The 27,140-nt window shown below is 39.0% G+C and overlaps 1 protein-coding gene across 7 annotated transcripts in view; it reads right to left on the minus strand.

Annotated features, from left to right (window-relative positions):
- piezo1 (piezo type mechanosensitive ion channel component 1 (Er blood group)) overlaps positions 1–27,140 on the minus strand; it is a 104,208-nt gene that overhangs the window by 47,536 nt on the left and 29,532 nt on the right. For 5 of the 7 annotated variants that reach the window (XR_012947536.1, XR_012947537.1, XM_076076883.1 and 2 more), the window contains exons 6-24: positions 26,732–26,945; positions 20,460–20,631; positions 19,662–19,763; positions 19,391–19,460; positions 18,074–18,180; positions 17,132–17,211; positions 16,719–16,899; positions 15,594–15,699; positions 14,573–14,751; positions 14,167–14,315; positions 13,437–13,595; positions 12,139–12,245; positions 10,659–10,825; positions 10,013–10,189; positions 4,969–5,094; positions 4,464–4,664; positions 2,435–2,639; positions 1,624–1,728; positions 263–419 (exon numbers count right to left, since the gene is read on the minus strand). Coding sequence is in view for 5 of the 7 variants with exons in the window: in XM_076076883.1 (XP_075932998.1) it covers positions 263–419; positions 1,624–1,728; positions 2,435–2,639; positions 4,464–4,664; positions 4,969–5,094; positions 10,013–10,189; positions 10,659–10,825; positions 12,139–12,245; positions 13,437–13,595; positions 14,167–14,315; positions 14,573–14,751; positions 15,594–15,699; positions 16,719–16,899; positions 17,132–17,211; positions 18,074–18,180; positions 19,391–19,460; positions 19,662–19,763; positions 20,460–20,631; positions 26,732–26,945 (2,764 nt within the window). In the remaining 2 variants the exon portion in view is untranslated. The other 2 variants (XM_076076887.1, XM_076076886.1) reach the window with 2 other exon arrangements.

The following is a 27,140-nucleotide window of genomic DNA, read 5'->3' on the forward strand; positions in this document are numbered from 1 at the left end:
AGTATAAAACTGCAGTACAATAATACCAGACATATCTCCATTACATACATATCTACCAGAGAGCTAAAATCATATCTGGTTACAATGTTTATTATACTTCAGGGAACTTTATTATATTCCAGATTTGCTGTTTGTTTTATAGGCTGCATTTTCATATATTTAAATCTTATTTTTTGAATCCTAACTTACTGTTCCATACTATGTACAGGTAAATTAGACAGGCAGAGTGATGGTAAGACGGACAGACTCATGCTGCATTTACCTGCAGTTGATGAAATTGGGTGCAGGGTTAAATAGTCGACCTTCCATTGGTTCAGGGTCATCTGTGTTCTCTCCTGCAAGAACCATCCACTCCTCTGTGTGCTCACACTCAAACACCTTCCACTGCTGGGATGCACACATCAGCAGCACAAAGTCCGCTTTGGACACACAACAACACAATACATCATCATCATCACCATCAAAATTAATTAATTGGAGGAATTTGATTGTAACACTCTGTTGTTGTTACTCATTTCACACACATAGGCCAGAAATACACAGTGCATATAAACATGTATTAGTGGAAAGATGTCAAAGTGAGGGGGCTGCCACTTAGTCGGCGCTCCAAGCATTTGGGGCTTCTGTGCTTTGCTTGGGTCATACAATTACTAAGAATTTTCAAATAATGGCCAAGTGTCAGATAATAGTAATAATAATATGGGTATTTCAAGTTCAAACATTAAAGGTCAGTCACTTATAAAGACTAGCTAAACAACTTGGGGGAGGGGGGGGGGGGGGGGTAACATGGGGGGATTAATTACCTGTAAATTACCTGTTAAAAGGCACTCGGGAATTTATTTCTTCAATGGGCTACATTTACCTTCAGCACTGATTGGGCATCCACATAAAAAGGTGGTACATTTTCCCTTTAAATGCAGCAACATTTACATTTCCACCACATTTTAACTAGATACTGTTCTCTTTCGCTGATTAATTTCAAGTGCTCCTATTTTGCGTTCTTTCGTTCACTGTTCATAAGCTACTCAGTGAAACTCAACCCTTCCTAACGATGTATCACATGGAAAGTCAACAAGGACAAGGCAGAATTATGCCTGCTGAGCCACTGGAAGGTTTTAAGTGTGAAACATCTGTACATTAGGTGCATTGCCAATAGCTTAACACATAAAAAAAATGTAGTGTTTGAAATTAATCAGTTCTACTGAGTGCAAATAGTACTTCTAAAAGAGAGCACAGAATGACAGCATAGGACATGGCTGTTGTACTAATGGAATTGGTGCTGTGAAAATGTACACTATACTGAATTTTTAAGACCACAGTAAACATTGAGGTAGTGTTGAGTTCAAACCGCAAACAGCATCAACAGCAAATTAAAACATGAACATATCAGAAAACACGGAGGGTTCCTACTAAAGTGTGATCAAACTGACATAACAGGGGTAACTATAAATGATCTTTCACCAGTGCCACTATTTGAGAATATGGAGAATATGCAGTATTATTCAGACAAGGTGACAATCTAACAGGTAGACTTGTTTGGTTGATACAGATAACTTATTGACACCGACAGGCACACGGATGCACACGCACACAAACACACACACAATATGCACACAAACTGACCTATGAGGTTTTTGGAGTTCGGCACAGTGTAGAAGTCAGGCAGGAAGATCCATTTAACGAGAGCTGAGTTAATCAACACTGGAGTGTTCCACCGCCATGGGTAGTCTACAACAACAGGAAGACAGATAGAAAGGTAAAAGTAGGTACTCTATTTACACGATGTCACAGAGAGAGAGAGAGAGAGAGAGAGAGAGAGGTACAGAGATACATACATACATGTACAACATTTCAATACTACGCAGAGAAGAAAAAGTACGTTGTGAATGATTGATCAATCAAAACAGAATCAGACAGATTATCACCTAATGATATACAGTAATATAATGCAGGAAGCAATGATAGTAAAATGATTTAATTTTCTGAATGTGAATTGCTGTTACAATAAAAACTTAGACCACACCTGGTTTAATTTAATGGTTTATTTAATGCCAACACTGTGAAATAATTTGTTTCTCTTGCTTTTTACTCACTATGAATATAATTACATACTGTAGTGTCAGCTTTGTATTCATTTCATAAAATATTGTAAATTAATTCTGTGGAGGAGCCCAAGTAAAGGTTGTGTGTGTGAGTTCATGTGGGTGTATGTTGGTAGATTATTGGGGTGCATGGGTTGCTTAAAAACATTTTCATCTACAAAACCAATGGATTATGGACATAAAAAACAGTATGTATGATATTTCACAGATGAAAGACATTCACTTCCAGAGAGTACAGGTGCTCTATCCGTACACCTACAATAGTAAAACACATAATTGTTGCCTTTTATAGTGTTATCTTTTGTTGCACTTAACTGCATATCAGGACTCACCTATACACAGAGCAGGCGGTATGCCCACACACAGAAGATACTGGTAGATCATGAAGATGGACAGAAAGAGACAATATTTGGGCCAGATCCTGGCAATAGCTGCACGCCGCCGCCTCACCAAGATGGCTACCAACCAACAGCCATGGATTATCACCAAGAAGTTCATCCGCTGGCCAATCACATTTACCGTCATCAGTAAGCAAATCTTTTAAAAAAGAGAGCATGTTTTTGGAGATTTAAATAAAACGTAACTTTAAAAAAACAACGTCATTTTACAACTTGATTATCTTTTTTTCCTGACAAAACATTGATTATCTGGAACAGTCTACAAGAGGACACATTAGTCTGTCATTATCTTTTATCTAAAAAAATGTACAAAAGAAAACTTTATAGCAATTTGTAATGATCGCCTCATTCTATCTTGCTGTACGGGAACATGTTTTGTGTTTATTTTCCTTCGCATATTTATCGCCTCACAGGTTCCATGGATTGTGGTTATATCTGGACCCTGGTCCTGCCTCCTGCCATGGCCCTGCTGACACCCACTGCTACTATCATTATTATTATTAGTCACATTACTATGTCTATTAAAGATACCATTAACGCGTACATTACTGACTTTGCTTTTTCCCTGGAGTCTTTGTGCTTTCTTGCCTCACAGCTTTCCGTGGATCGTGGTTATATCTGGACTATGGTCTTGCCTCCTACCGTGGTCCAAGTTGACACCCACTGCTACTGTCATTATTATTAGTACTTATAGTACGTAGTATTACTATTGCCGATACCATTACTGCTTTGGTTATCATTGTTATTCTACTATATCCACTTCTGCTGTTATATCCACTTCTATATCCACTTCTGCTGTTATTAGTAGTCGTAATCTTTCCATCATTATTCTGCTTACTCATTATATGAATAATATATATATGCATTTAATGTGTTGTAACTCTGTTATGTTGTTCATTCTGTACACATGACATCTATTGTACTTCTGTCCATCCTGGGAGACAAATCCCTCCTCTGTTGCTCTCTCTAAGGTTTCTTCCTTTTTTTCCTCCCCATTAAAGTTTTTTTTTGGGGGGGGGGGGGGGGGGGGGGAGTATTTCCTGTACCGATGTGAGGGTCCCGGGACAGAGGATGTCATATGTGCACAGATTGTAAAGCCTTCAGAGGGAAATTTGTAATTTTGGGCTACACAAAATAAATTGAATTGAATTGAATTAAAGTGCTGTACTTGCAAGTGTTATCAGAGGCCTGCAATGTTAACATTGGTTATGAATAGGGTTTTTATTATTGTTACTATTATTTTTATTTTCTTTGCTCGTATAAAATGGAACAGGGGGGAAATGACGTGGCGGAGAGTATAGAGTGTTCAGACAGACAGATTATTATTGTGGATTATAAATCGTGAAACTTCACTGGACAACTGCAAGAAAGACCCACCAACTAAACGGACTGTGGTGAGATAGCGTGGGTTCACAGATTACGGAACATCGGCGTCTCGCCAAGCTTCCACCTCTTAATAATATTATTTTTGGCCTTGGGAATTTATTTACTATCGGACTATTTAAATTAAATTATGGATTTTTGGGATGATGGGACTCTGGGTTTGGGGTTATAATTTGTGAATGTCAAGCTTGTTTATTGTGTTGGAGTATAAATGGTAGCCCCATGGCTTTTTGTTCGCTGTATGCCGACCAGGTCGGACATGAATTAATTTGATTTACATTACTATATGGTGTTAAATGCAACAAACGGTGTGTTTTTTGATTATATATGATTTTTTCTGACATAGTGAGAAAAAGGGAAAGCCTTTCAGTATATTCGTAGCTTTCAGACATATTAGACAGTCAGATTGTAGTTTCTGTCCACACCATGTATCAGATCCGCCCATTTCCTTAATGTAGGTATTTCTTCCCCTTAGGTTTTCGAAGTAAAGTGACTGGTTAAATTATTTTTCCCTCGATAACTATCTTTATTAAATTTACTTTACTAAAAGCCCAGTGATAAGGTGATCTCTCCCAGCTACCTCTAATCCAAACTTGTAGAAGGTGTAGTTGAGCAGGTACTTGAAGCAGGGTATGAGGCCCTGGTCTAAAGTGTCCCTGGTGGCAGCAGGGAACAGAGCAAGGATGGTGGGGGGAGATCGTTGGAGCTGACGGTAGTGGTGAGACTGGTGACGATACACTGTCGCCTCAAACACCAACAACATCAGCACTATTAAATGATTCTGAAAAAAAAAACATTCATGACACTAGTTAAATTATGACTTGTCATTTACTGGAAAAGCAGACCCAACACACAAAAGAAATGAACATTAACATGACTGAAGTCAATTCTCTCTCTCTCTATATATATATATATATATATGTATGTTTTTTTCTCATCAATTTGGTTTCGGTACTAAAACTTGGGCATAATATTCAAAGTTTTAGACAAAATATACAGCCCAAATCTTTTCACTTCATAAATCTGATGAAGTAGCATTCTAACTAGAGCCATACCATTCACTGAGGAAACATATATGAATTTACCTTGCTGTATCCCAGTACTGTGGCATCTTTCCTGATGCCAAACCATTTGGATGGGTCTACTGGCTCCTTATACAGAGAGGAGTTTATCATCTCTTCTGTTAGCAGGTTGGTTTCATTTGTTAAAGGCTGTGAGGAAAAAAAAAGAAAGAAACAAAATCATAAGCGGGACTCTACTCTGAATTACCTGCTGTTCTAGCGAAGAAGCAGTAAGGGTCCATGGTCATTGTCCTGAAAGAGCACTGCTGCCTCTTTAGTTCCATTCTCTTTTTTATTGCTTTACTTTTTATTTTAACACAAACTGTGTGTTTGGAAACCTTGGGATTTGCTGCCTTTGAAAAGTTGAACAATGCTACAGTCTTGGCAATACTCATCAGCCATGACTGAGGGGTTACTGAATCTATTTTGTAATGACAAAAAGGATAACAATATATTTGTGAGAGGCTTAAGACTAGGTGTTGATCAGTACAAGCGACAGAAACACTCCTCAGGTGCTGATAGTTCTGATTTCAAATCTGACTTTCCTGCCAAAACTCATAAACACATACTCGCATTTCCAAATGCTCAGCAACAGAAGATGCTGCGTCATAATACAATGCTGCTGCAAAGGTAAAAACCCTTGATCTAAAGCAATAGCAACGCATACTGGTCTCAAATATAGATCATTGCAGCTGAGGGCAAAATGTATGGGGATAAAGCATAAGCCTTAAAAAGGTATACTATGCAGCATTTTCCTAAAAAACTATAGACTCGTACAAAAATAATCCCTCTCAATCATCTCAAGCCCACCAGCGTGTGGCTGTGTCTGTATCTGCAGAAACCCTGCTCCCTGCCTATGTATTCAATTTTAAATGATGATTCAGTAATTGACGATACAAAATCTCGGAGAAAACTGCATGCGGGTGGGTGCCGGTGTAAACAGGAAGTAGATTAGTTGCTCAAAGCCGCTAACGTGACTTCAGATGGCCGCTCCGTAGGTCTGATAACGCTGCTGGTAACGCTGCTCGCTAATCGCTCCAATAACAGCTGCTTCATCCGCAGAAATGCAAACTTTAACTGGACAGCTGCTAGTAAAGACAACAAGGTCAGTAATACCTGACCCTAAATAAAAAATTGTAATATCTTGTCGATTAAAATGTGCTACCCTATTACGCCTGTCAAGAGCCTATCCCTGCAGGTGGCTAATCATGATTTTCAGACCACCGCCCTCAGTAAACTATCAATGGATAAATCCCAAAAAAGAAAAGTCAAGGAGGAAAATAGAGAGTTTAATTCTGCGTGGACGTATTCATTTGCTTTCACTGCCAACGATGCTGGCTTACCTGTATGCTTGGTATGTGCAACAAATGTAATGTTGAAAGTCACTTCCAGAACAAACACACAGCATATGGTGATAAGTATCACGCTGGAGATGAGCGAAAAAGAGTGATTTCTCAACTGCTGCAGCAAACTGAGCAAGCTTTTTTCTCCTCTTCATAAGAGTTTGATATTGTTATAACAGGTAAAATTGCAATAAAATGTCAAGAATTGTCTTTATTCTTCTTCATAAATACAACAAACTATAGTTTTTGTATATATGATATAACTATATATAAAACTTTATAAGCTGTGATATCAAATAGCTTTTGCGGCTCCAGACAAATTTTATTTGGTGGAAAATAGGGCAAAGTGGCTCTTTGGATAGTAAAGGTTGCCGACCCCTGCTCTAGAGCAATAGAACGAGGCACTGAAGTTATATTTATATGGATACCGGCACATGTAGGTATCAGAGGAAATTAAAAAGTGGACAAACTAGCCAAACAAACACTAAAGAAAAACAAAGTAGACATATGTATCAAATTATCCAAAGCAGAGGGAAAGGCCATCATCAGGAAAAAATATCAACAAAGTATGGCAACAACATTGGGACCAGGAGACGAGGGGGATTCAATTCAGAGTAAATTGAGCAGCGTAAGATACAGGGGAGGAAACAGGAGAGAAGAGGTTAGAATATCAAGATTAAGAATAGGGCACATCAACCTACGCAGCATACTACACATGATAGGGAAACATCCAACCAGTCGCTGTGAGCACTGCCAGGCATCAGAAACTGTACAACATGTTATTACCACCTGTATTAGACATAGTTCAGAAAGGAGGGGCATGCTGGGAGAAAAACAAAGACTAGGGATGAGAGGAAGAGAGCTGAATAATATACGAGAGTGGGGATCTAGTAATGTGGGAAGAAGGTGCTTTATTTATTGTTTGTGTATGTCATTTTATGTATTTGTCTCTCTGGACCCTGAGTCTGAAATAAAGTCTATCCATCTATCTGTCTATACATTTTTTGCGAGCAACGGGACTGATGGGGAAAGTTTAATAGTTGGGAACATAGAAACTGAATGAAACCGTAAGATGGCAGTAATGCAACAAAAAGGATGCAAGCTGCCGTTAAACACCACAGAAGAAGAGGCCGGACTTAAGACAGCTGCAGGAGGAAAGGAGATGAGAGAGAGCACACGGCGTGAAGGAGCTCCTAGACCTACATGGAGTAAAGTTCCGAACCAGAGGGAGGAGGATTTGAACTGAAGAAGACCTGGTTGTCGGAGAAAAGCCAAGGACACTCTAAATTGAGTTTTGTCTAACATAGTTCTGCTTAACGAACTAGTATCTCCGCTTGGACGCTTTTTCTTTGTTTGTTTTTGATTTTTGCTAAAGAGACTTTCCTGAGTGGCCTAGCCGAATCAGAATAAAACGTGATCTTATTCTGAGAACCTTTTGACTTTGTCTGTTTTTGTTAGTTTCCCTTGCACCACCCCACCCTAGCCGGCCCTAGTGACCTTTCATGACATTACAGATGGTGGAGAATGTAGGTACTGGGGCTTAAGTGCTGATGATTGGGACGGAAGATATTGAAGCTTTGACTCAGTTTTTTGCAGAACTTAACACAAACGACCACCCAACCCAAATGGAGCAACTGGTGCAGATGCTGGTGGAGAGCCAGAGGGCCCAGCAGGAAATCGGGGCAGCCTGGTTGCAACAGCAAATAAAGGCCAACCAACTGAAGGAGCAGGAGCTTCAACAGTTACCCAGGCCAAAACCCAAAGCCGCTGACTTCATCCCGAAACTGGGAGAGACTGACAATGTGGAAGCTTACCTTCATGCGTTTGAAGCTACAGCCACTCGGGAGGAGTGGCCAAAGACACAGTGGGTTGGACTCCTGGCTCCTTTTCTATCGGGTGAGGCACTTAAAGCTTATCAAGATGTAGAGGCCAGTATTGAGCAAGACTATGACCAGTTAAAGGGAGCGATGGTTTGACTAAATTTAGCATGGCTCAACGGTTCCATAACTGGACCTTCCAAAATGGAGTAACTCCACGTTCCCAAATGCATGAATTGATACGAGTGACGAAAAGGTGGCTGGAACCAGACAAGAGCAGCCCCACAGACATTATTGAGACTCTCGTTATGGACCGTTATCTAAGAGCTTTGCCTTATGAGGCTAAAAAAGTAATCAGTCACAAAAAATGATCAACTGCCTCAGAGTTGGTGGAAGCAGTGGAGCAGTTCCAGGTGGCCTCAGACATGCTCCGCCCTACCCGTAAAGAGCCTATCACTTCTGTCCCTGCCCGACCAGGTGTGCCTCACCAAAAAGGTCCTAAACCAGCCAACCCTCACTCTGGCCCACCTCATAGAATCGTTAATCCACCTAGGCAGCAACGAGGATTCCTGAACCCTAAGGCACGCCAGTGCTATCGCTGTGGCAAAGTGGGCCATATCTCATGGCAATGTGAAAAGCCCGATGAGCCAATGCCCACAGCAGAGTCTGCTAGCAGCCCACATGTCCACTTTGCTACCCTCCTGGGGGAACGGGGAGACCGCAGACCAACCTGCCCAGTAATAGTGAATCAACGTGATGTAGAAGCCTTGCTCAATTCTGGAAGTGCCCGGACCCTGATCCATGAATCGGTGTTGGAGGCATCGGCCCCTGCTCACGGAGACCCAGTTCCAGTAGTTTGTGCCCATGGAGACACCCATGTGTACCCAACCACGGTTGTAAAGCTGACAACCACTAAGGGCACGTTTACTCTTGAGGTGGGAGTAATCAAGACACTTTCAGTTCCCGTCCCGATAGGTCGGGACTGCCCGGCCTTCCAAATGCTGTGGAGGGAAGCCCAAACGAGGCTCAGGCGGGAACCCCGAAAACGTAAGCAAAAAAATAATGAAATAAATAAATCTTGTGTTAATGTTGCAGAACCATGCCCCCCCTCACCAGGGATAGTCCAAGCCTTGGCAGGAGACTCTAGTGGCACGGAGTCGACACCGGGGGACACGGAGGACCCAGAGCCTCAACCTGGGCCAAGTGAAGGTGACGATGTTGGCCCTCTGGAACAGCCACCGCTGAAAGGGCAGTATGGAACAGCTCAGTTACAGGACCCAACCCTTGGTAATGCATTAAGAAATGTCCAGGTCCTAGAGGGAGCTGTGGTGGGAACCAGGTTAACTCCTTCATACCCTCACTTTGCAGTGAAAAATGGCCTCTTATATCAGGTAGTGAAAGCTAATGAGACAGTCATGGAGCAACTCCTCGTTCCCAACCTCATCGCTCCACAGTTCTGCAGTTAGCGCACACCCACTTGCTAGGAGCTCACTTGGGAGTAGAGAAAAGGAACGAGTATTTTCCGACTTTATTGAACTTACAGCGCATAGGCTTGTAAAGCTGTTTCCGACTTTAAATAGTACCGTGATGTCAGCAATACTGCACAAAAACCTGAAGAAATGAAGAAAGCTTGCTAGAAATACTTTGCATTCAATTTGTGCACTACTATGTCCACCTCACACATGTATATATGCACATCAAAATTCTCCCCCTTTTTAAAGTTATTGTTGCAACTTCAATGTGATTTATTGATAGTCATTATTGTAGTCATATCTGTCTGTCTGTCCGTCCGTCTGTCATCCTTCAGGAGAGTATGTTGGTATTACTGTAATGACTAACACAAACATAACATCATGCCTGTTGGAACATACATTGTTGATGCAGAATGTGTGTGCATGTGTGTCTTACCAGGCTACAGTTACTGGAGTACTCAACAGGGTTGACAACACTGAGCTGGTACAACATCTTACACACGATGATGACACACACCCAGGCTGTTGACAGACAGGAAGCCATGGGCCCGAAGCGACTGTAGGGCATCGCCAGAGACCACAACACCACCAAGACCAGGTTCATCACAGATGGCTGCAAAGAAACAGGATAAGATTTAGGTCATAATGCAGCCTTTCATCATTTAATATGTTTTAGAGCTTTACGTCAAGTATCATATATGTGCAGATCATTCATCTCTCAGACTAAATCCAAAACAAGCTGTTCTGAACATGGATGTTCAGAACATTTTGATACTGATTTGATGCTGTGCTCCAAAATAGTGCCCCATTCATCTAGCACATTTGCCAAAAAAGTTCTTCAGATTTCTTCAGTTTTGGGCCTACAGCACATACACATTAGGATTATTCTGTGGGTGGCCCCTTTCAGACTCATGGCTGGCTCAATGGTTGTGTTATAAATGTTGGATGATACCTTGTTGAATGCAGCAGCCTAAAATACGTATTTTCTGTTTACTGGTCAGTCCACTGCTAAGTTAACATTCTGGATGGATGGATGGATGGGTGGATGGATAGGCAGACAGACAGAGAGACAGACAGATTACCTCTTCAAGTGAAACCCACACAGAGAAGAAGGCCACCATCTTGAAGATGTGGAGCTCCAGAAGCCTCCAGAGAAACACTTGAACTTTTGTGAGATTGTCAGAGAACCTTCTGGACAGAACCAACAACCTGTCCATCACCAGACCCCACTTACTGGGCATCAACTCCACTGAGCAAGGGAAGAGAAGGGATGGATGAACAAGAGTGAGAGGTTGAGGGGAGAAAAAGAAAACAAAATTGAGAAGTGTACTCACAAAGAAATACAAGATTATCAAAAGTCAACAAATAAATATTTTAACAAGAAAAAACACTTATGTAAACCTCACTTCTTGCTCAAAATTCATATTGCTAGCAACACTTTAGCAGAAGTGTCCAATACACACCAAATCCATCACAGCAATCACTGTTCTCAACCAGCTGTCATTTTGATTTATCAATTATTTTCTTTTGTCTTCTATAACTGCTTTGGCTGACTGGGGTCATAAACTAAATCAGAAACAAAGGCTTTAACAATAAGTTAAAATCAGTGGTGAAATAACCAAATTCATTAAACCAAACTAAGATTAGACCGACCAAAACAACCAAGACATGTGGCGGTTGAAAACTGTTTCTTCGTGGCGTCTTCCTGTGATCACCAATTTGCAGCGAAACTGCCTTCAATAATAGCTTCCAGAGATGTGAAGTAAGGTGATGCTGTGCACTGGTTTAGCACCAAAAACTACCACTAGGTGCTGCTATACTATTTATTTTGAGGTATAAATCAAGTCATTATTGATAGTTATATCTGTCTGTTCGTCCGTCTGTCCGTTTGTCCGTCCGACATCCTCCAGGAGAGTATGTTGATATTACTGTAATGGCTAATACAAACATAACATCATGCCTGTTGGAACATATATTGTTGATGCAGAATGGGTGTGCATGTGTCTTACCAGGCTATCGTTCCTGGAGTAACAAAGCTTTATATGACTACAGAGTAGCTGGAAGACTCATAGAGAAACTGGGGGTCATCACTATTATTTTAGATATAGTGAAAATACGAAATATATAGAAAGGCCACTCAGCACTGCATTTGTCTAATCATGCAAATATCCATGCAATGCTGCAAAAAAGAACAACATTAAGCAATGAATGAGTTGTGGCATTGGTCTATACAATGAGGAGATAGAGAGAGAAACTGATCAGTTTCATAAAGGTATTGGTACTGCTCAGTTACACTTTTACTTGAATACAGTTCTTGACTATTGTGGTGACCATGTGAAGGCACATGTGGTAAAAACAAATTATTACAAATACATAATAATAAATCAATACAAAATATTAACTTTCTAGTTTGCAGAATGCAAAATTTCAGAATGGTGTCAGTAAGTAGTTTGTAATTATAAATATATGAGAACAATATAATTGCTAACTTGTGTGTCAATAAGTAAAAACTGAATTGTAAAATGTGTTTTTTATATAAACTGCCACTGTTGTTTTTTTTACCTTCGTCTTCAGATTCCTCATCAATGTTAGTCACCGGGTCTTCCTCTTCAAAGTTCATTCCCACATTACCAGAGTCAATCTGCTCAGTCCTCTCACTGTGTTTCTTCCTGGAGGCAGATTGTCTCATTAGTTCTTGCAAAAGGAAAATGTAGAATTCTTAGGTGACACATGATAATAGGAAACACCACCACAAAAAGCAGATGTTTGAATATAGATATTCATCTGTGGCTGTAAGCAGAAATATAGTGACTACATTCCAGTCTAACATGTTGGTCATGAAAAGAGAAACGTTATGAGACTGGACCATTCTGTTAATTTTCCGAGACTTTAATTCATGATAGGATATATATATATTTTTTTAATTAAATACAATGTTTGTGTGTCAAAACATTCCCTTGAAAAATGTATATATTTATATAAAAAAATCAGTACATAATTCAATACAAACATTTTTAAGTGTTAAGCTATAATGTAGTGATCATTTCTGTATGTCATTCAACTAATGGTGTGAAATTTGATCTTGTTATACTAGAATGAAAATAGCTTGAAACATTTTTCTCGGGAAACATGATCAGGTATTTGTGGGTTCATTCACTAGTTTCATATTTGTATTGTTTTTAATGACTTGGAGAGACTTTGACTGATCTGCAGCATGGTCAGTTGTTCTTTTGGCATCTCTCATTCTCTTTTAATTTCCATAGATGGAGCACTATCAATACAGGACCCTGTTTACTTCTAAGACACATGAAATAGAATAAAAAATATTTTCCGTATTCTGTGTAATTGTTCATTTATCTGAAATATATATATTCTCTACAGTATTTTTATACAGAAAGTCCTCTCTTTTATCTTCTTGTAAAACATTATGATAGTTTTGATGACTCATCTTCAATACAGGGGTAAATATAGTCCAGTCAAATGTGAATTGGAGTGACTAGTTAACCCTGCACATGATGTAAAACTCAACTTAAACATTAGTTTGTGGGTTGTAGTGGGTAGCAGAATGATATCATAAGAGGACGTGTTGTGTTTGGATTTTAGCTAGCAATAACTATAAAGAATGTGTTGATTGTCGGATTTATTCATTTATCCTTTGTCCTTCTACTGATCTAATTAAAATCTCTCAGCAGATGTGATTCAAATCCAACTTGTAACTAAACACCCACCAAGATATTTGGTGTCATTCAGGAATAAGTCACATGCCAGATGGCACAGTAGAGACATTCATACTTCCAATTCACTGTAGCTTTCAATAATGTGCTAAGACATAAGTACTAGGAGTGAGAAGGTTGTGTTACTTGTGTATCGGTGTAACATGCTCCAGGTCAGTGATTCTCATGAAGGGCTTGTGGAAGTAGTGCAGCTGCAGAATACATGCCAACAGGAAGAAGCCAGGGATCAGAATACTGCTAAAGAGTTCAGACAGAGCAAACGTCTCCAGACCAATTGCTGCCAACCTGAGGACAGAAGAGCACGATCACAAAGGTACATGGTAAATGGAGTTGCATTTATATAGCGTCTTTCTAGTCTTCCGACCACTCAAAGTGCTGTACACTACATGTCAACATTCACCCATCAATACACATATTCATACACTGATGACAGAGCCACAGCCCCCCAGTTTCAGTTTTAAACTTCCATCATTCCTTTTGCTACATTACTGTGTTTTGTTGCACATAAAATCTGGACTCAGGTAGTGAAACTGTACATGTTGCTCACAGAGTGGAAGGAACACGGGGTTAATAAGGACCCAACAGTATATTTTTGAGACAAAGATAAACTGTTGGGACAACCAGCCTAATTACCTCCATCTGCTTTGTAGTTATGCTTGGGATGTTTTGGGGTGTGTGGGCTATGAATAAAATAGCCCTTTTGGCAGGGATAATGTTTAAATATTATAACGTTCTATTTAATCTAGAAATCACATACTACAAACTAATGATAACAGAACCAGTCTACTGCTGAAATAGAAGCAGACACAGAGAAGTATCAGCAGGGGACATGAAGAGAGAATGTAAAAGAACATACTGCTCTTCAGTAAAACCAGTAAAGTTTCTCCAGTATCCAGGGAAGTCTTCAAACTGGTAAGTGTAGATGGATATCAGCACCAGCATAGTGTAGGCTACAACAAGCCACCAGAAGAGCTTCAACAGACGTCTCCACAGAGAATAGTACACCTGGGAAATAGGATCTTAATCACTTAATACACGAGGAATTAACATATATTTATAAATATGTGCAAATAACAACAACCGTTTGAAGAGTGTTTACAACAAAATTGTCAAAAGTCAACTTGTGGTCAAAAACCAAGAAACACAAAGGAAATAGCAAAATACTAAGGGTTCCACTCAAACATTGTTCTGAAGTGAGAATTCTGTTTATAAAACATAAAATATCTGATGAGATATCTAAATTAACCTTGAATCGTTCCTACCTGATAGAGACAGAGGCAGATTAGGAACAGCAGCATGTAGATGATTTTGTATCCAACAAGTTTTCCAGCAAAGGAGACCATGATGAACATCCCTCCACACACATAGATCCAGTATTTGGCATAACAGCTCATCACCATGCCTCCTAAAACCTTCAGCACTGACTCATTACCAGCCCCCTCTTGACAAGGATGAGGGGATAGAGAGGAGGGAAAGGAAGAGGAGTAAGATGTTGATGGTAAAATGTAAAATGAAAAGTCATCAGAAAGATACTGTGCATGGTAAGAAGAACTGTAAAACAGGGTTAAACAAACATGTGTCATGCTCTGCAGACTAGGAACACATTTCATCACTAGAAAGTTTGTGTTTGCAAACAAAGCTGAAGATTTTACCTGATGGTGGCACTAAAAAAGAGTTTAACGAGTTGTAGAAAAGTTAATCCTCTGAGGAGGATGAAAAGAACGCTTGTGAAAGGACGTGGTCTTGAGGATGCTGATGTTCACCCCAAAGCAAATTGTTGCTGAAGGATTTCACATTGGTGTCTACAAGATTTTATTTAGTTTGGTATTGAACTTTTACTTAAATATTAAATACTGATGATATTTGTTACATTTTAAATTATACTTCTAAATTAAATTTTAATAATCTCAAGACAATGGAGGTGAATGTCAATAGTTTAGTATTGTCAAAAGTTTTCAGAGTAGTTTGGTTTTTTTCAATGAAAAATTAATGTTATGTGGATTATATAAAAAGCAATTGGTGCACATGTTTTAATGGCTAGAAAACAGAAACGTTGTTTTGTGTGTGTGTGTGTGTGTGTGTGTGTGTGTGTGTGTGTGTGTGTGTGTGTGTGTGTGTGTGTGTGTGTGTGTGTGTAAATTTGGGTATATTGACACTTAATGATTTTCTGTAAACCCAATCAGAAACTCTCTATGGGCTGTATTGTATACATGCTGTATGAGTGTTTTATCATCAAGGAACAGGGATGTGTGCGTGTGTGTGTGTGTGTAAAAGATATCTGACCTCCTGTAGTGACCTCCTGTAGTGGTGGAGTAATTTTCCTCTTCCTGCTGAAGTTTTCCTTCACTGACTGACGTACTAAAAGCCAGAAGGTCAAAGTAAACAGGAGCTGGAGAGAGAGAGAGAGAGAGAGAGAGAGAGAGAGAGAGAGAGAGAGAGAGAGAGAGAGAGAGAGAGAGAGAGAGAGATAGAGAGAGAAAGATGGAAAAAAATCAAAAGCAATAATTCAGTTCACTGGGTTTTTGAAAATTCAAGAAAGAAATCTCTAAAAATGACCCATCCCTTTATTCAGCTACTGAAATCAATAGAACTATTTTGGGCATATTTATTAAACCAATGCAAATTATCAGATATCAGATATCAGGATATCAGAACCGTTTATTGCCATGGTATGTTGAACATACCAGGAATTTGACGTGACGGGAGGTGCAAACATTTAACAATCAACAACAATCAGTTCAAATAGAAACATATCAAAATTTACAAAGAGATATAAAATAAAGTAAGATATAAAATAAAGTGAAATATAAAATAAAGTGCACAAACGAACAGATAACAGGACTATAAACAAGTGAGATGTAGGTGTAGTGTAAAAGTGTTGAATGTAATAGGGGAGTGACCGGTAGGAATTTGTCCTGGGGATGACAGAGTCAGTGGGGGTCCCGGGCTCTGTTAATGAGCTCGACTGCAATGACGAAGAACAAAACTTTGCAGTACTGATGATGTAAAAGAGCCAAGTCACAGCTGAGTTGATTTAAATGAACTGCCCCACAAAACTTGATGCCGGGCTGTTTATGTCAAGGAATAGAGTGCAGAGGTGTGTTCTCTTTTGCTAAACTTGGAATATCATTAAGGAAAGTACACTTACTCCAAATGTGAGATTATAGATTGTGAGAGTTTATCAGATCCAGGGCTGGTGCTGTGTGAAGGAGCACTGACTTTGGCTGTTATACAGCATTTAATCTGGCACAGCCAGGAGTTGAACTCGTGATATTTTGTCAACAAGACACATGCTGTACTAACTGAGTTCATAGTGCTGTGTGGAGAATAAAAATATACGGGAGCTCATAATAGATCACAACTTTAACTTCATCATCACGTCCCCCAGTATCTATTCTCTCATCTTACCATAGCTCCCAGTCTCAAACAGGGGTGTTGGGCTCTGTCTAGTCCCAGTTGTCTGAGACTCATGGTGCCCACAGTGGTGGGCAGCTCAGGCTGGAGCTCCATGGCCCAGACATACTGCAGACAGCACAGAGCCAGGCCATAAAGCAGGATGAATGGAGAGCACAGTGTGGCTGCATGTCGTCTGCAAAATGAGACAGCAAACTATCGGCAGTGCACAGAAAAAATCTATCCAACTACAGTTTGTTGAAATCACTTTAAAACTTAAGATGTGTATTTGTTTAGTCTAACAAGACCAAACCCTGATCCAACACAAGCAATATCATAGGAGTCAATTAATACAATCACCAAGCATCAATAAAAACTGTAGCATTTAGGTAATCAATACTGATTTGCTCAGTCAGCGCTACAGGTACCTGGCACGCAGCATCCAGATGAGACACGCCCACAACAGCAGCACAAAGGTCAGCCAGCTGTGGTATGTGATGCTCCAAACCTGAACAACATGGAAACAGCACATAAGAAAGATGTGGAAGCCATTTTGTGTTGCTGTTGTATGCGGGTCACAGTAACTATCAGCATGAAGAGATAAAGGTGCCAAAACCAGTCTGTGATATTAAAGTTACTACAAGTAACTTTCATTTTGTGTTGATTTAGGCTGTCCCTGTGGACAAGTGTTAGTGTTTCTGAGCACCAGACATGGAACTGTTCCAACATTTTACAGCAGCAGTGGTCTGCTCCACTCAGTCCTGGTTCTGGTTCTCCCGTGGCTCTCTACTCTTCAGCAAGTCCAGCAATACGGCCTGGGTCTCCAGTAGCGTGATGTTGGTGTTGGCTCCCAGCCGAGCGGCGAGGCGATACTCAGCTCCTGGCCGAAGGAGGAGACGCTTCTGCAGGGCGCTGAGCTCTCTTCTGACTTCCGACTGCAGGTTGAAGGCTGCAGTGAAACCGGATCAGGATCCTTCCACGGTGGGCTGGTTGCTACTGGACTGGAGGCCTTGCTAGGGTCTAAGCTTAAGGAGTTTCTTTGAAGCTGCTTGATTTCAAGCAGCTTTCTGTGTGATTTCGCACAGAAACCGACCCGGTGACACCGATGACAGGCATTAAGAAGAACTATATAGAAATAGACAATTTTCTCGCTGATGGTCATATTTACTTATGAATGTCATACAGAGGCATCAGTATTTATTAAATCGATATTGTTTTATAACCAGTTAAAAGTTCCTCACAGTAACTTTAACTAATTGAGTTATTAATTGTGTTCATTGAGTAGACAGCAAAGTATACTGCATTGGCCTTTTATAAAAGATGACATCAATTTATAAATGTATAAAATCATGGTTTATATTAATAGTTACCATCATGGCTATGAGAGCACAGACATAGCTCTGCTGCATGACCACCTTTCCCAGCAGGAAAAACGGGCTTTCACTCTGTTGGGGGCCACTGGGGGCGCCACTAGCACCTGCCAAAAACAACAATCATCTCAGTATGTAGAACAATACATATAATAAGAAAAACCAGCTGAGAAAGATCAAGATAACATCATGCATCATCATATCTGAGAAATAATTTAGGCTGTTGAAATAATCTATAAAAAAAGGATATTTCAAGTTTATTACAGCTTGGCTGTTATTTTTATAGTTTTGGTCATCATCTCTATCAGTGATGATAACATTGTACTTACACAGTTAATCGTTAATAACGGGTCAAGAAAAGAGGAGCAGTCAAACATGGAACCAAACCATTTATCCAGATCATATAAACTGCTTTTTTTAGGGGTAAAACTGAAAGTGAGCACACCACATTCTGCTAATTCCTCATTGAACAGGAAAACTGTGTGCACTTCAATGAGTCTGTAAACTGTTACAGTTTAGGTAATAGTTTTACTGTTTGTTTTTGTTTTCTCTTCTACAGAGGTTTGACTGATCTGGGAGCTTTCTTTCCAACCTGTCTGATCAGCTGACTGCTCTGTTTCTTGACCTGTCAGACCTCTTCTTTAGTGATGTCACTGTCTTCCCAGATCGAAGCAATCAACTTTAGTGAATACTGTAACACCTTGCAAGTTCCCTAAGTTATGTTTTCCCTGTATTCACATTGATGTTATTTTTGGGTTTCCTGTTTTATTTTGTCACTCACCTCTCCCTCTCGTTTCAGATAACTTCACAATAGAAATATGTACACAGCGTCAATCAATGCCACGTTTAAAAATATTCCATTTACAGCAGAGTTCTCTTTAATTTACAACAGCCTGGCCCTATTTTCTTAAAAGAAATTCAGCTCTAAATGAACATTCTTGTAAGTGACATATTATTCTTACATAATGTTGCGCTGTTGTCCGTGAGATATGGCTTCTTCAATACTATTTATTATTAATTTCTATCAGCACTGTTCATATTACATATGAACCCACATCGGCTGCAGATTTGTGGTGCTGTGTGTTCACATCGTGTCGCTCTACCCCATTCAGATAGCAATATGATTTCCTTGAGAAGCGTCTTTCCATTTTGATATTGCCATCAAACCTGATGAAAATTACTTCCTCCAAATTGTCAAATTAATTTATAATCATCTAAATCCTGAATAGATTTGCCACTGTTGTAATAATATAATGACATACACTGTTATGTTTTAGTTACATAGATGATTTCTGAGAAAAAATGAGCCTTTGATACCCAGATCTGGCTCACTCTCTCCAGCCATAGTTCCTCCTCTGCTGCTTTCTGTGACCATAGACAGTATTAGCTGAAACAGACAAGTACGCAAACACATTTTAGTGGATATGTGAATACTGTTGTATTAAAGAATGGGACTTTTTCTCATGATTTCATTCCACTTGATATAACTCAGGTGTTGAATATGAAGCGATTCGTCCATACTTTCATTATAGTTTCTTAAAATGGTCAAATTTTAATTACTTAACTACACAGAGAAATTAATATTTACCTGTGTGTCATCTTCATATTCATTTTTCTGTTGATTCCATGACCTTAACTCCATCATCTCCTCCTCTTCTATTTTCTCCTTCTGGTGCTCCTCCTTAACCTGCTGAACACACAAATACAGCATCTGATAAGAAACACATGTCGAAAAATGCGTTACAATCATTGTGGAAAAGTTAAAAAGTTGTAAAAGTGCTTGTGCTTACTATCTCCCACACTGATCATCTGGCGTTTAAAACCAAAAGAGCAACAACAGTGGAAAAAGCAGAAAACTGTAATTGCATTCACATCTAATTGTATCAGAGATGTAAAAAGGTGTAAAAATTATAATACAAAATAATTTATGTTATTATTTAGTGAAATAAGAATTGCTTCAATATTAGGGTCATTACTATGTCTAAGTTATGGTACCAAGACCAAAACGGTACTACTTTTACACTCACTTTGAGAATCTTTCTTATTTACCAAATAAAGTCAGAGTCCTTAGATGTTAAATGTTGTCTAAACATATGCAGCCATGCATGGATATGTACTGAAATAGTTGACAATTAGCAAAAAACCTTGATTTAAATTAGTAATTGTGATCAAAGAACAAGTAAAGAAAGAGTAAGTGATGCGATCTTAACTCGCTAAGCACAACAGCTAACCATCCAGAGGAGATTTTCTCTGTTGCCAAAGATCAGCGCTGTCTCGCCCGTCGTGCAATTATGAACCCATCCACATATCCAATGCCAACTTGTTTTTTTCTTTGTAATACGTAACACATTTCAGTCGGTACCAGTGATGAAGAAGTAGCAGATACCTGGTTAGGTGTTCCATGGTATCCTGTCTTGAGAACTGTTGCTATGGTAATATAGAGGAGGAACAGTATTCCTGGGTTGACGTAAACTGGCCAATCATGATCAGCATTAAGGTTTAGGTCATAGGGTGAGGAGCAGTTTCCTGGTATGATGATGTCCTTCAGACCAAAGAGTCTAGACAGGAACAGACATAAAGAAATAAAAAGTTAAAGAGTGAGAAGGGTTGGGGACAAAGACAACAGGAGGCAGTTAGTTAATGAATGACATGTTGAAGAAATGCTTATTTATACTGTTATGAACAGAAGTATGTAAGGCAGCTGGAATAGGAGAAGGTGAAGGTGGAGTCAGTTGTTTAAGTTAGCACTCAAGTGGAGCTATTAAAATACCAGTCAACCCACTAATTAGAAGGAGAGTCTGCTTTATTGGCCAAATTCTGTCATGATCTTGGTTTAGTTTGTTTCTGGTTATATTTTTAGATTCCTGTCTTTGTGGTGTTCCCTCCATTTTTCGGTAGCACTTTATAATAACTACACACTATGAAGCATTAGTTAAGTATGAGTAAACACTTAATTCATCATTTATAAAGCATTGTTCCTACATTAATAATTCATTAGTATGCAGTTCATAACAGTTATAAATGTTTTATTCTTGATTAATAAGCCCGTCTATTATGTGTTTTATTATTGTGCTTTCATACTTTATAAATGATGGATTCCCCATTTGTAAATGAAGTATTATATATTTTACAAACCAATTATTAAGGAGTTGTAGATGATTAATAAGATCCTTTATAAAGTGTTAGTAAATGATTAATAACTTATTTAGATGTACATTATTCATGCATTTATATATATATAATGTTAGGGACTATGTTAATATATGCTTTATAAATGCATATTAATACTGCAATTCATGATTAATTCATGATTTATTAAGGTAGTTACTACTCGTTAGTAAAGTGTTTTATGTGACCTCATCTAAAGTGAGAACTATTTATGCCTTATAAAGCATTTATTAAGTATTTTGTGTGACCTCATCTAAAGTGAGGACTATTTATGCCTTACAAAGCATTTATAAATGACATTGAAAGGCCAGCAGTGTCTCAAAACACATAGTTGTTTTAACAGAACAGGCAAATAGACACAACACAAAGTGATCAAAAACATATTAATATTTATTGCAAGATGCAAACAATATACTGTTAAATACAAACCTCTCAACCATTAATTCATGTAAGAAACAAACAAACAAAGACATTCTCCTTCAGGAGAACATGGCTGTATATAAAACGTTTGTAAATATAAGACTGGAGCTAACCAGGAGCTTTGCCTATTAGTTTACATTTACTTATTTAATTATTCATTTTAACCAAGCATATCGATCTCCACTGTTCGTACTTTTCTTCAGTTGCATGTCCCGATGGCAGCCGGCCGAATCTGTTCATTGCTTACAATAAACGAAATCCCGCTTGTGAGACGGACAAAGGAAAAGACCGCTTCATACGTCATCAACGTGGGACAATCGTTTCGCCCAGGAACTGGTACAGAAGTGCACTTACGCGATGGAAAACTCCGACCTAAGTTGAAAGGGCTCGCGGAACCGGGCCAGAAATAATGACTGCTGACGGGCCTCCAATGCCCGTCTGTTTGTTTCTTAGTTTTCTGGCACGTAACGTTACACATTATGGAGGATGAGTATCTAGCTAGCCTTCCAGCTAACACTAGAGGTCCTGAGACAGGCGCACGCTAACGCGTCACCTCCGTTGTAAATAGAGCAATCCAGGTGACAGATGGCTAACTAGCTGTTATATGTGGAGTGGATGTGAATGAGATCGATATGCTTGGTATGAAATTAATAATTAAATAAGTAAATGTAAACTAATATGCAAAGCTCCTGGTTAATGGATGAGAGGTTTGTATTTAACAGTATATTGTTTGCATCTTGCAATAAATATTAACATGTTTTTGATCACTTTGTGTTGTGTCTATTTGCCTGTTCTGTTCAAAAACAGTTTTTAGGCACTGCTGGCCTTTCAATGTCATTTATAAATGCTTTGTAAGGCATAGATAGTCCTCACTTTAGATGAGGTCAAACAAAATACGTAATAAATGCTTTATAAGGCATAAATAGTCCACTTTAGATGAGGTCACATAAAACACTTTACTAACGAGTAGTAACTACCTTAATAAATCATGAATTAATCATGAATTGCAGTATTAATATGCGTTTATAAAGCATATATTAACATAGTCCCTAACCATTATATATATTAATGCATGAATAATGTACATCTAAATAAGTTATTAATCATTTACTAACACTTTATAAATGATCTTATTAATTATCTACAACTCCTTAATAATTGGTTTGTAAAATATATAATACTTCATTTACAAATGGGGAATCCATCATTTATAAAGTATGAAAACACAATAATGAAGCACATAATAGACGGGCTTATTAATCAAGAATGAAACATTTATAAATGTTGTTATGAACTGCATACTAATGAATTATTAATGTAGGAACAATGCTTTATAAATGATGAATTAAGTGTTTACTCATACTTAACTAATGCTTCATAGTGTGTAGTTATTATAAAGTGCTACCCATTTTTCTTTGCAGCACCTGCGTTTGTCATGTCTCGTCCTGTTTCGTAGTTAAGTTTCTTTATTTTTGTCATTTCAGTATTTCCTGTTTCATTTTGTGTTTCTCACCTCTCCCCTCGTTTTAGATCACTTCACTTCCTGCCTTTGTGTGTTTTCCCGCCACTGTGTTTGTCTACCCGCCCCTGATTGAATCCACCTGTGTCTAATCACCTACACCTCCCTAGTGTATTTAAACCCTTTGTTCCCCTGTCTGTGGATTTCTCTGCCTGTTTCTTCTTGACCAACTTTTTGCCTCATCCCTGCCTGATTTGTTTGCCTGATCTGACTGCCTACAGCAAGAGAGGCCTGGGTTCGATCCCCGATCCGGGTGGTCCTTCTGTGTGGAGTTTGCACGTTCTCCCCATAGCAGCGTGGGTTCCCCCCGGGATCTCCGGCTTCCTCCCACAGTCCAAAGACATGCAGCTTAGGTTATTTGGAGACTCAAAATTGCCCGTAGGTGTGAATGTGAGCGTGAATGTGTGTCTTTCTCTATATGTGCCCTGCGATAAACTGGCGACCTGTCCAGGGTGTACCCTGCCTTCACCCGATGTCAGCTGGGATCGGCTCCAGCGCCCCGCGACCCTGAATAGGATAAGCGGTTTGGATAATGGAATGGAACTATCTGAACAGATCAGTTATTCATGAATACTCGGCCTACTTCCAAGTTTGAGGTTTCTCTTGTTTTCTGATTCACCATCTTTTAAAGAATAGTGGATCTGTGTAGTGTAGTTCGGATTCACGTTTCAGTGTCTGAGCACTAAAATGTACACAGTCTAAACACAGACTGCAGGTTATTATTAATGTTCAGAGGATTGTCAAACTGCTTATTTTAATAGGTAACCTCCAGAGAGACAAAAAATGAAAGAAAAAAACTCTGCTGTGCTGACAATGGCTCATTGTGTCCCCTTACTGTTATTTGGACAGTGCATGTAGGGAGCAAATGCTAATCAGAATCTGACATTTCCTCAATTCCTCTCTCCTCATGTCTACAATGAGAGTGATTAAGTTGCAAGTGAGTGGAATGTGGATATGGGAATTAGAAATGCCTTAGGATCCCCCAGGAAGAGATATATATATATATAAGAGAGAGGGAATTATGACCGGTGTAACTTTAGCGTATATTACATGATGAAAGCTATTTATGACAAAAAAATTTTGTTAACAGAAGTATTTAAATTATTTAGTATTTAAATAAAAACACGCTCATTTATTTTCTATTAATTTGAACGTGTTTTCTGTTAATAACCACTATAGATGACAATAACAAAGCAAAAAGATAATGTTTAGAATATTTGACAGTTTACATTGACTTTGGAATGTTTGAAATTATGCCATGCATTTGCCATACCAGTGCTCTACCTACTTCAGGAGCATTTATATTAATGTGATATATACCATTACCATCCATGCTTCAAAATTATACTGTGATTTAAATGTTAGGCCATAACGCCCAGCCCTAAGTTGATATACCACTTACTTGGCATGTTAGTGTGGATACTTGTTATGTATGATTTATCCAAAATACTTAAGTTTTCACGATTCATGTCTAATACTCGAAAACACACGCACACAAAAAAAAACTCAGCGTCTTGATAAATTTAGTTGTTCAGACTTATTATTACTTATCGTGATTATCACTATGCAAGGTTTTTCCTATTCCTGTGAGTTACAAATATGAATATATATAGAAATATAAACAGGCAGACACAGGCACAGTGTGCTGACAGCTAGGTATACTGACACAGATACCTGGCAAGAACCCTGGTGATGATAGATGAGAGAGAAACAGAGAGGGAGTGACGTCATACATAATAGTGGAATGCTGCACTGCTTGTTCAACTTTCTGCAATTCAGGTGAAAAGGGGTTAATGGGTGATGAAGCATCAGCTATTAGCTGCTAACTTAGTCATTCCACACATACCAGTCCAGAAATCACACACTCCTCACATTCCTCTGCTCTAACACACACATTCTATTTTCTTCTCTTTAAACTCATACAGAGATTGCACATTGCAAGGCAAGCACACTATTAATAGATAAGGTTTCCTGCGAGGAAGGAACATGAGCTTCAAGCCCACTGCCTAAAGAATATCACATGTCTTCGACTAAACTGTGAAGACAGCAAGGAACATGGTGGTAGTAACGAGGCATTTCTAGGTCACAGAGGAAAGACAATTTTGTGAGGATAAGGAGTGATTTCGGAGATATGGATGTGACTATGCTCCTTCAGGAATGTGGTTATGGCATATTGCAACCTGTTTTCTCTCCCAATTCATCAAATACCACAGCTTGGTGCCCCTCAGCTTCTAATACAGCGTCCATATGAGACGTACTGGGCTTTCAACTAACTCCATTGTAACCAATCTGCGTCATTATTAGATGGTCAGAGCAACTGATGTAGTAAAAAGAACAAGAAAGTCTGCGCAGGGCGGGTGGAAGAGGAGGATGAATTTGTCAAACAAACACAGGACTTTCACCCAGGAGACCGCGTCCTGTGTGAAACCAAGTGTAACTTATGTAGCCTGAGGGTCATTAAAAGTTATTTTAGGTAACAAACATACTTATTTAAACCCAAACCATGATCTTTTCCTGAACCTAAGTGAGTGGTTTTGTTGATTAAACATAACCAGGTAGTGTTGTTGCATAAGTAAACCTAAAAAAAAGTAAATCTATATTGGAAGTTAATTTTGAAAAGAGACTCTATGCATGTAATGAACGGAAACTGGCATGTCCACAACTGACGCTAGAATGATGTCATAGTTTGAAACGTAAGCTGCAGTATTTGATGAGTTGGAAGTGAGAAAGTGTTTTATACTGATGACTTGACACATTTTTACAGCTTTCCTCCATGCTGCAAGTTGAACATGTTTATACTTCATGCAAAGTCAGTTTTAGACAGAGACAAAAAATAGCTGCGACTTGGGAATATTTTTTGACCTGTGGAAAAACTGACCAGGCACAGTAGGGGGTGCTGTTTTGTGCCTCACCAGTGACTTATAAGTCTCAAAAACTGACCCACATGTCTTTTGTGGTCTGTCGTCAAGCTGGCATGCAAAACGTAGACTCATGGGTGGAATTGAGCAAGAGAAGAAAAAAAGTCATCAGTATACAGTAAACAAAATGTAAAAAAGATTTACTATAAGCCGGTACCCAGACACTTACTACCCTACAAAGAATGGGCCTTGCAATATACTGTTATACATAATATATATATATATATATTTTCACCCAACATACTTCAAAGCAAATTTTTTGTCTGCCCAGAGAAACTTTAGAACACATTAAAATAAAACAAACTTGCCATTCCTTCCTGGGTTAAGGTCCAGGAAGTGTCCAGGTGACATATTGTTTAATGTATAATGAATAAAAACTCTGCATTCATCTAAGAAAGATATTATTTAACTAATTAACCTTATGTTGATTCTCACCACGGTAATGAAGTTGTTGAAATCCTTGTTAAAATCATTTGGAAGGGCTGTCACTATATCAGATTTTCCCAGGACGATTATTATAAAACAAATATTTTTATAAATATTATAGGTTATAGTCAATACCAGTGTATTGCAACACACCTAATTTGAATTAAAACATTTCATGGTTGCATGCACAGTGTGCTACACTCTTACCTGGCCCACAGACTGTGTGGGGGGAACAGGGCCTGGGCCAGCAGACTCTGGTACACATACAGACAAACCATATGACCAGCAGTGAAGAAGCCCACCATCACACACAGTGCATTGAAACCCAGGTGACTGATGGGAAGGTGGCACGCCCACCACGTGCACACGCCAATGAAAAGCACGAAGTAGATGGCTGAGAAGGCAGAGGGCAGTGTGATGCCTAGGATATAAAAGGAGGAGGTCACAGACAACATTCAAAATACACAGACAGAAACTTGTATAAATAACTGGAACTTGTGTGCTAGCTGTCAAACCAGTGTAATCCTTGGAATTTGGTGTTAATGAACAGAGAAGAAAGAATACTTCATTCACACTGCCTAAAAGTATTAGGCAGTTTTCAATTTTCAGAAAAAAA

The sequence above is a fragment of the Anarhichas minor genome, unplaced genomic scaffold (genome assembly GCF_050575085.1).
Source record: "Anarhichas minor isolate MPS153535 unplaced genomic scaffold, ASM5057508v1 ptg000058l, whole genome shotgun sequence".
Classification (NCBI taxonomy): domain Eukaryota; kingdom Metazoa; phylum Chordata; class Actinopteri; order Perciformes; family Anarhichadidae; genus Anarhichas; species Anarhichas minor.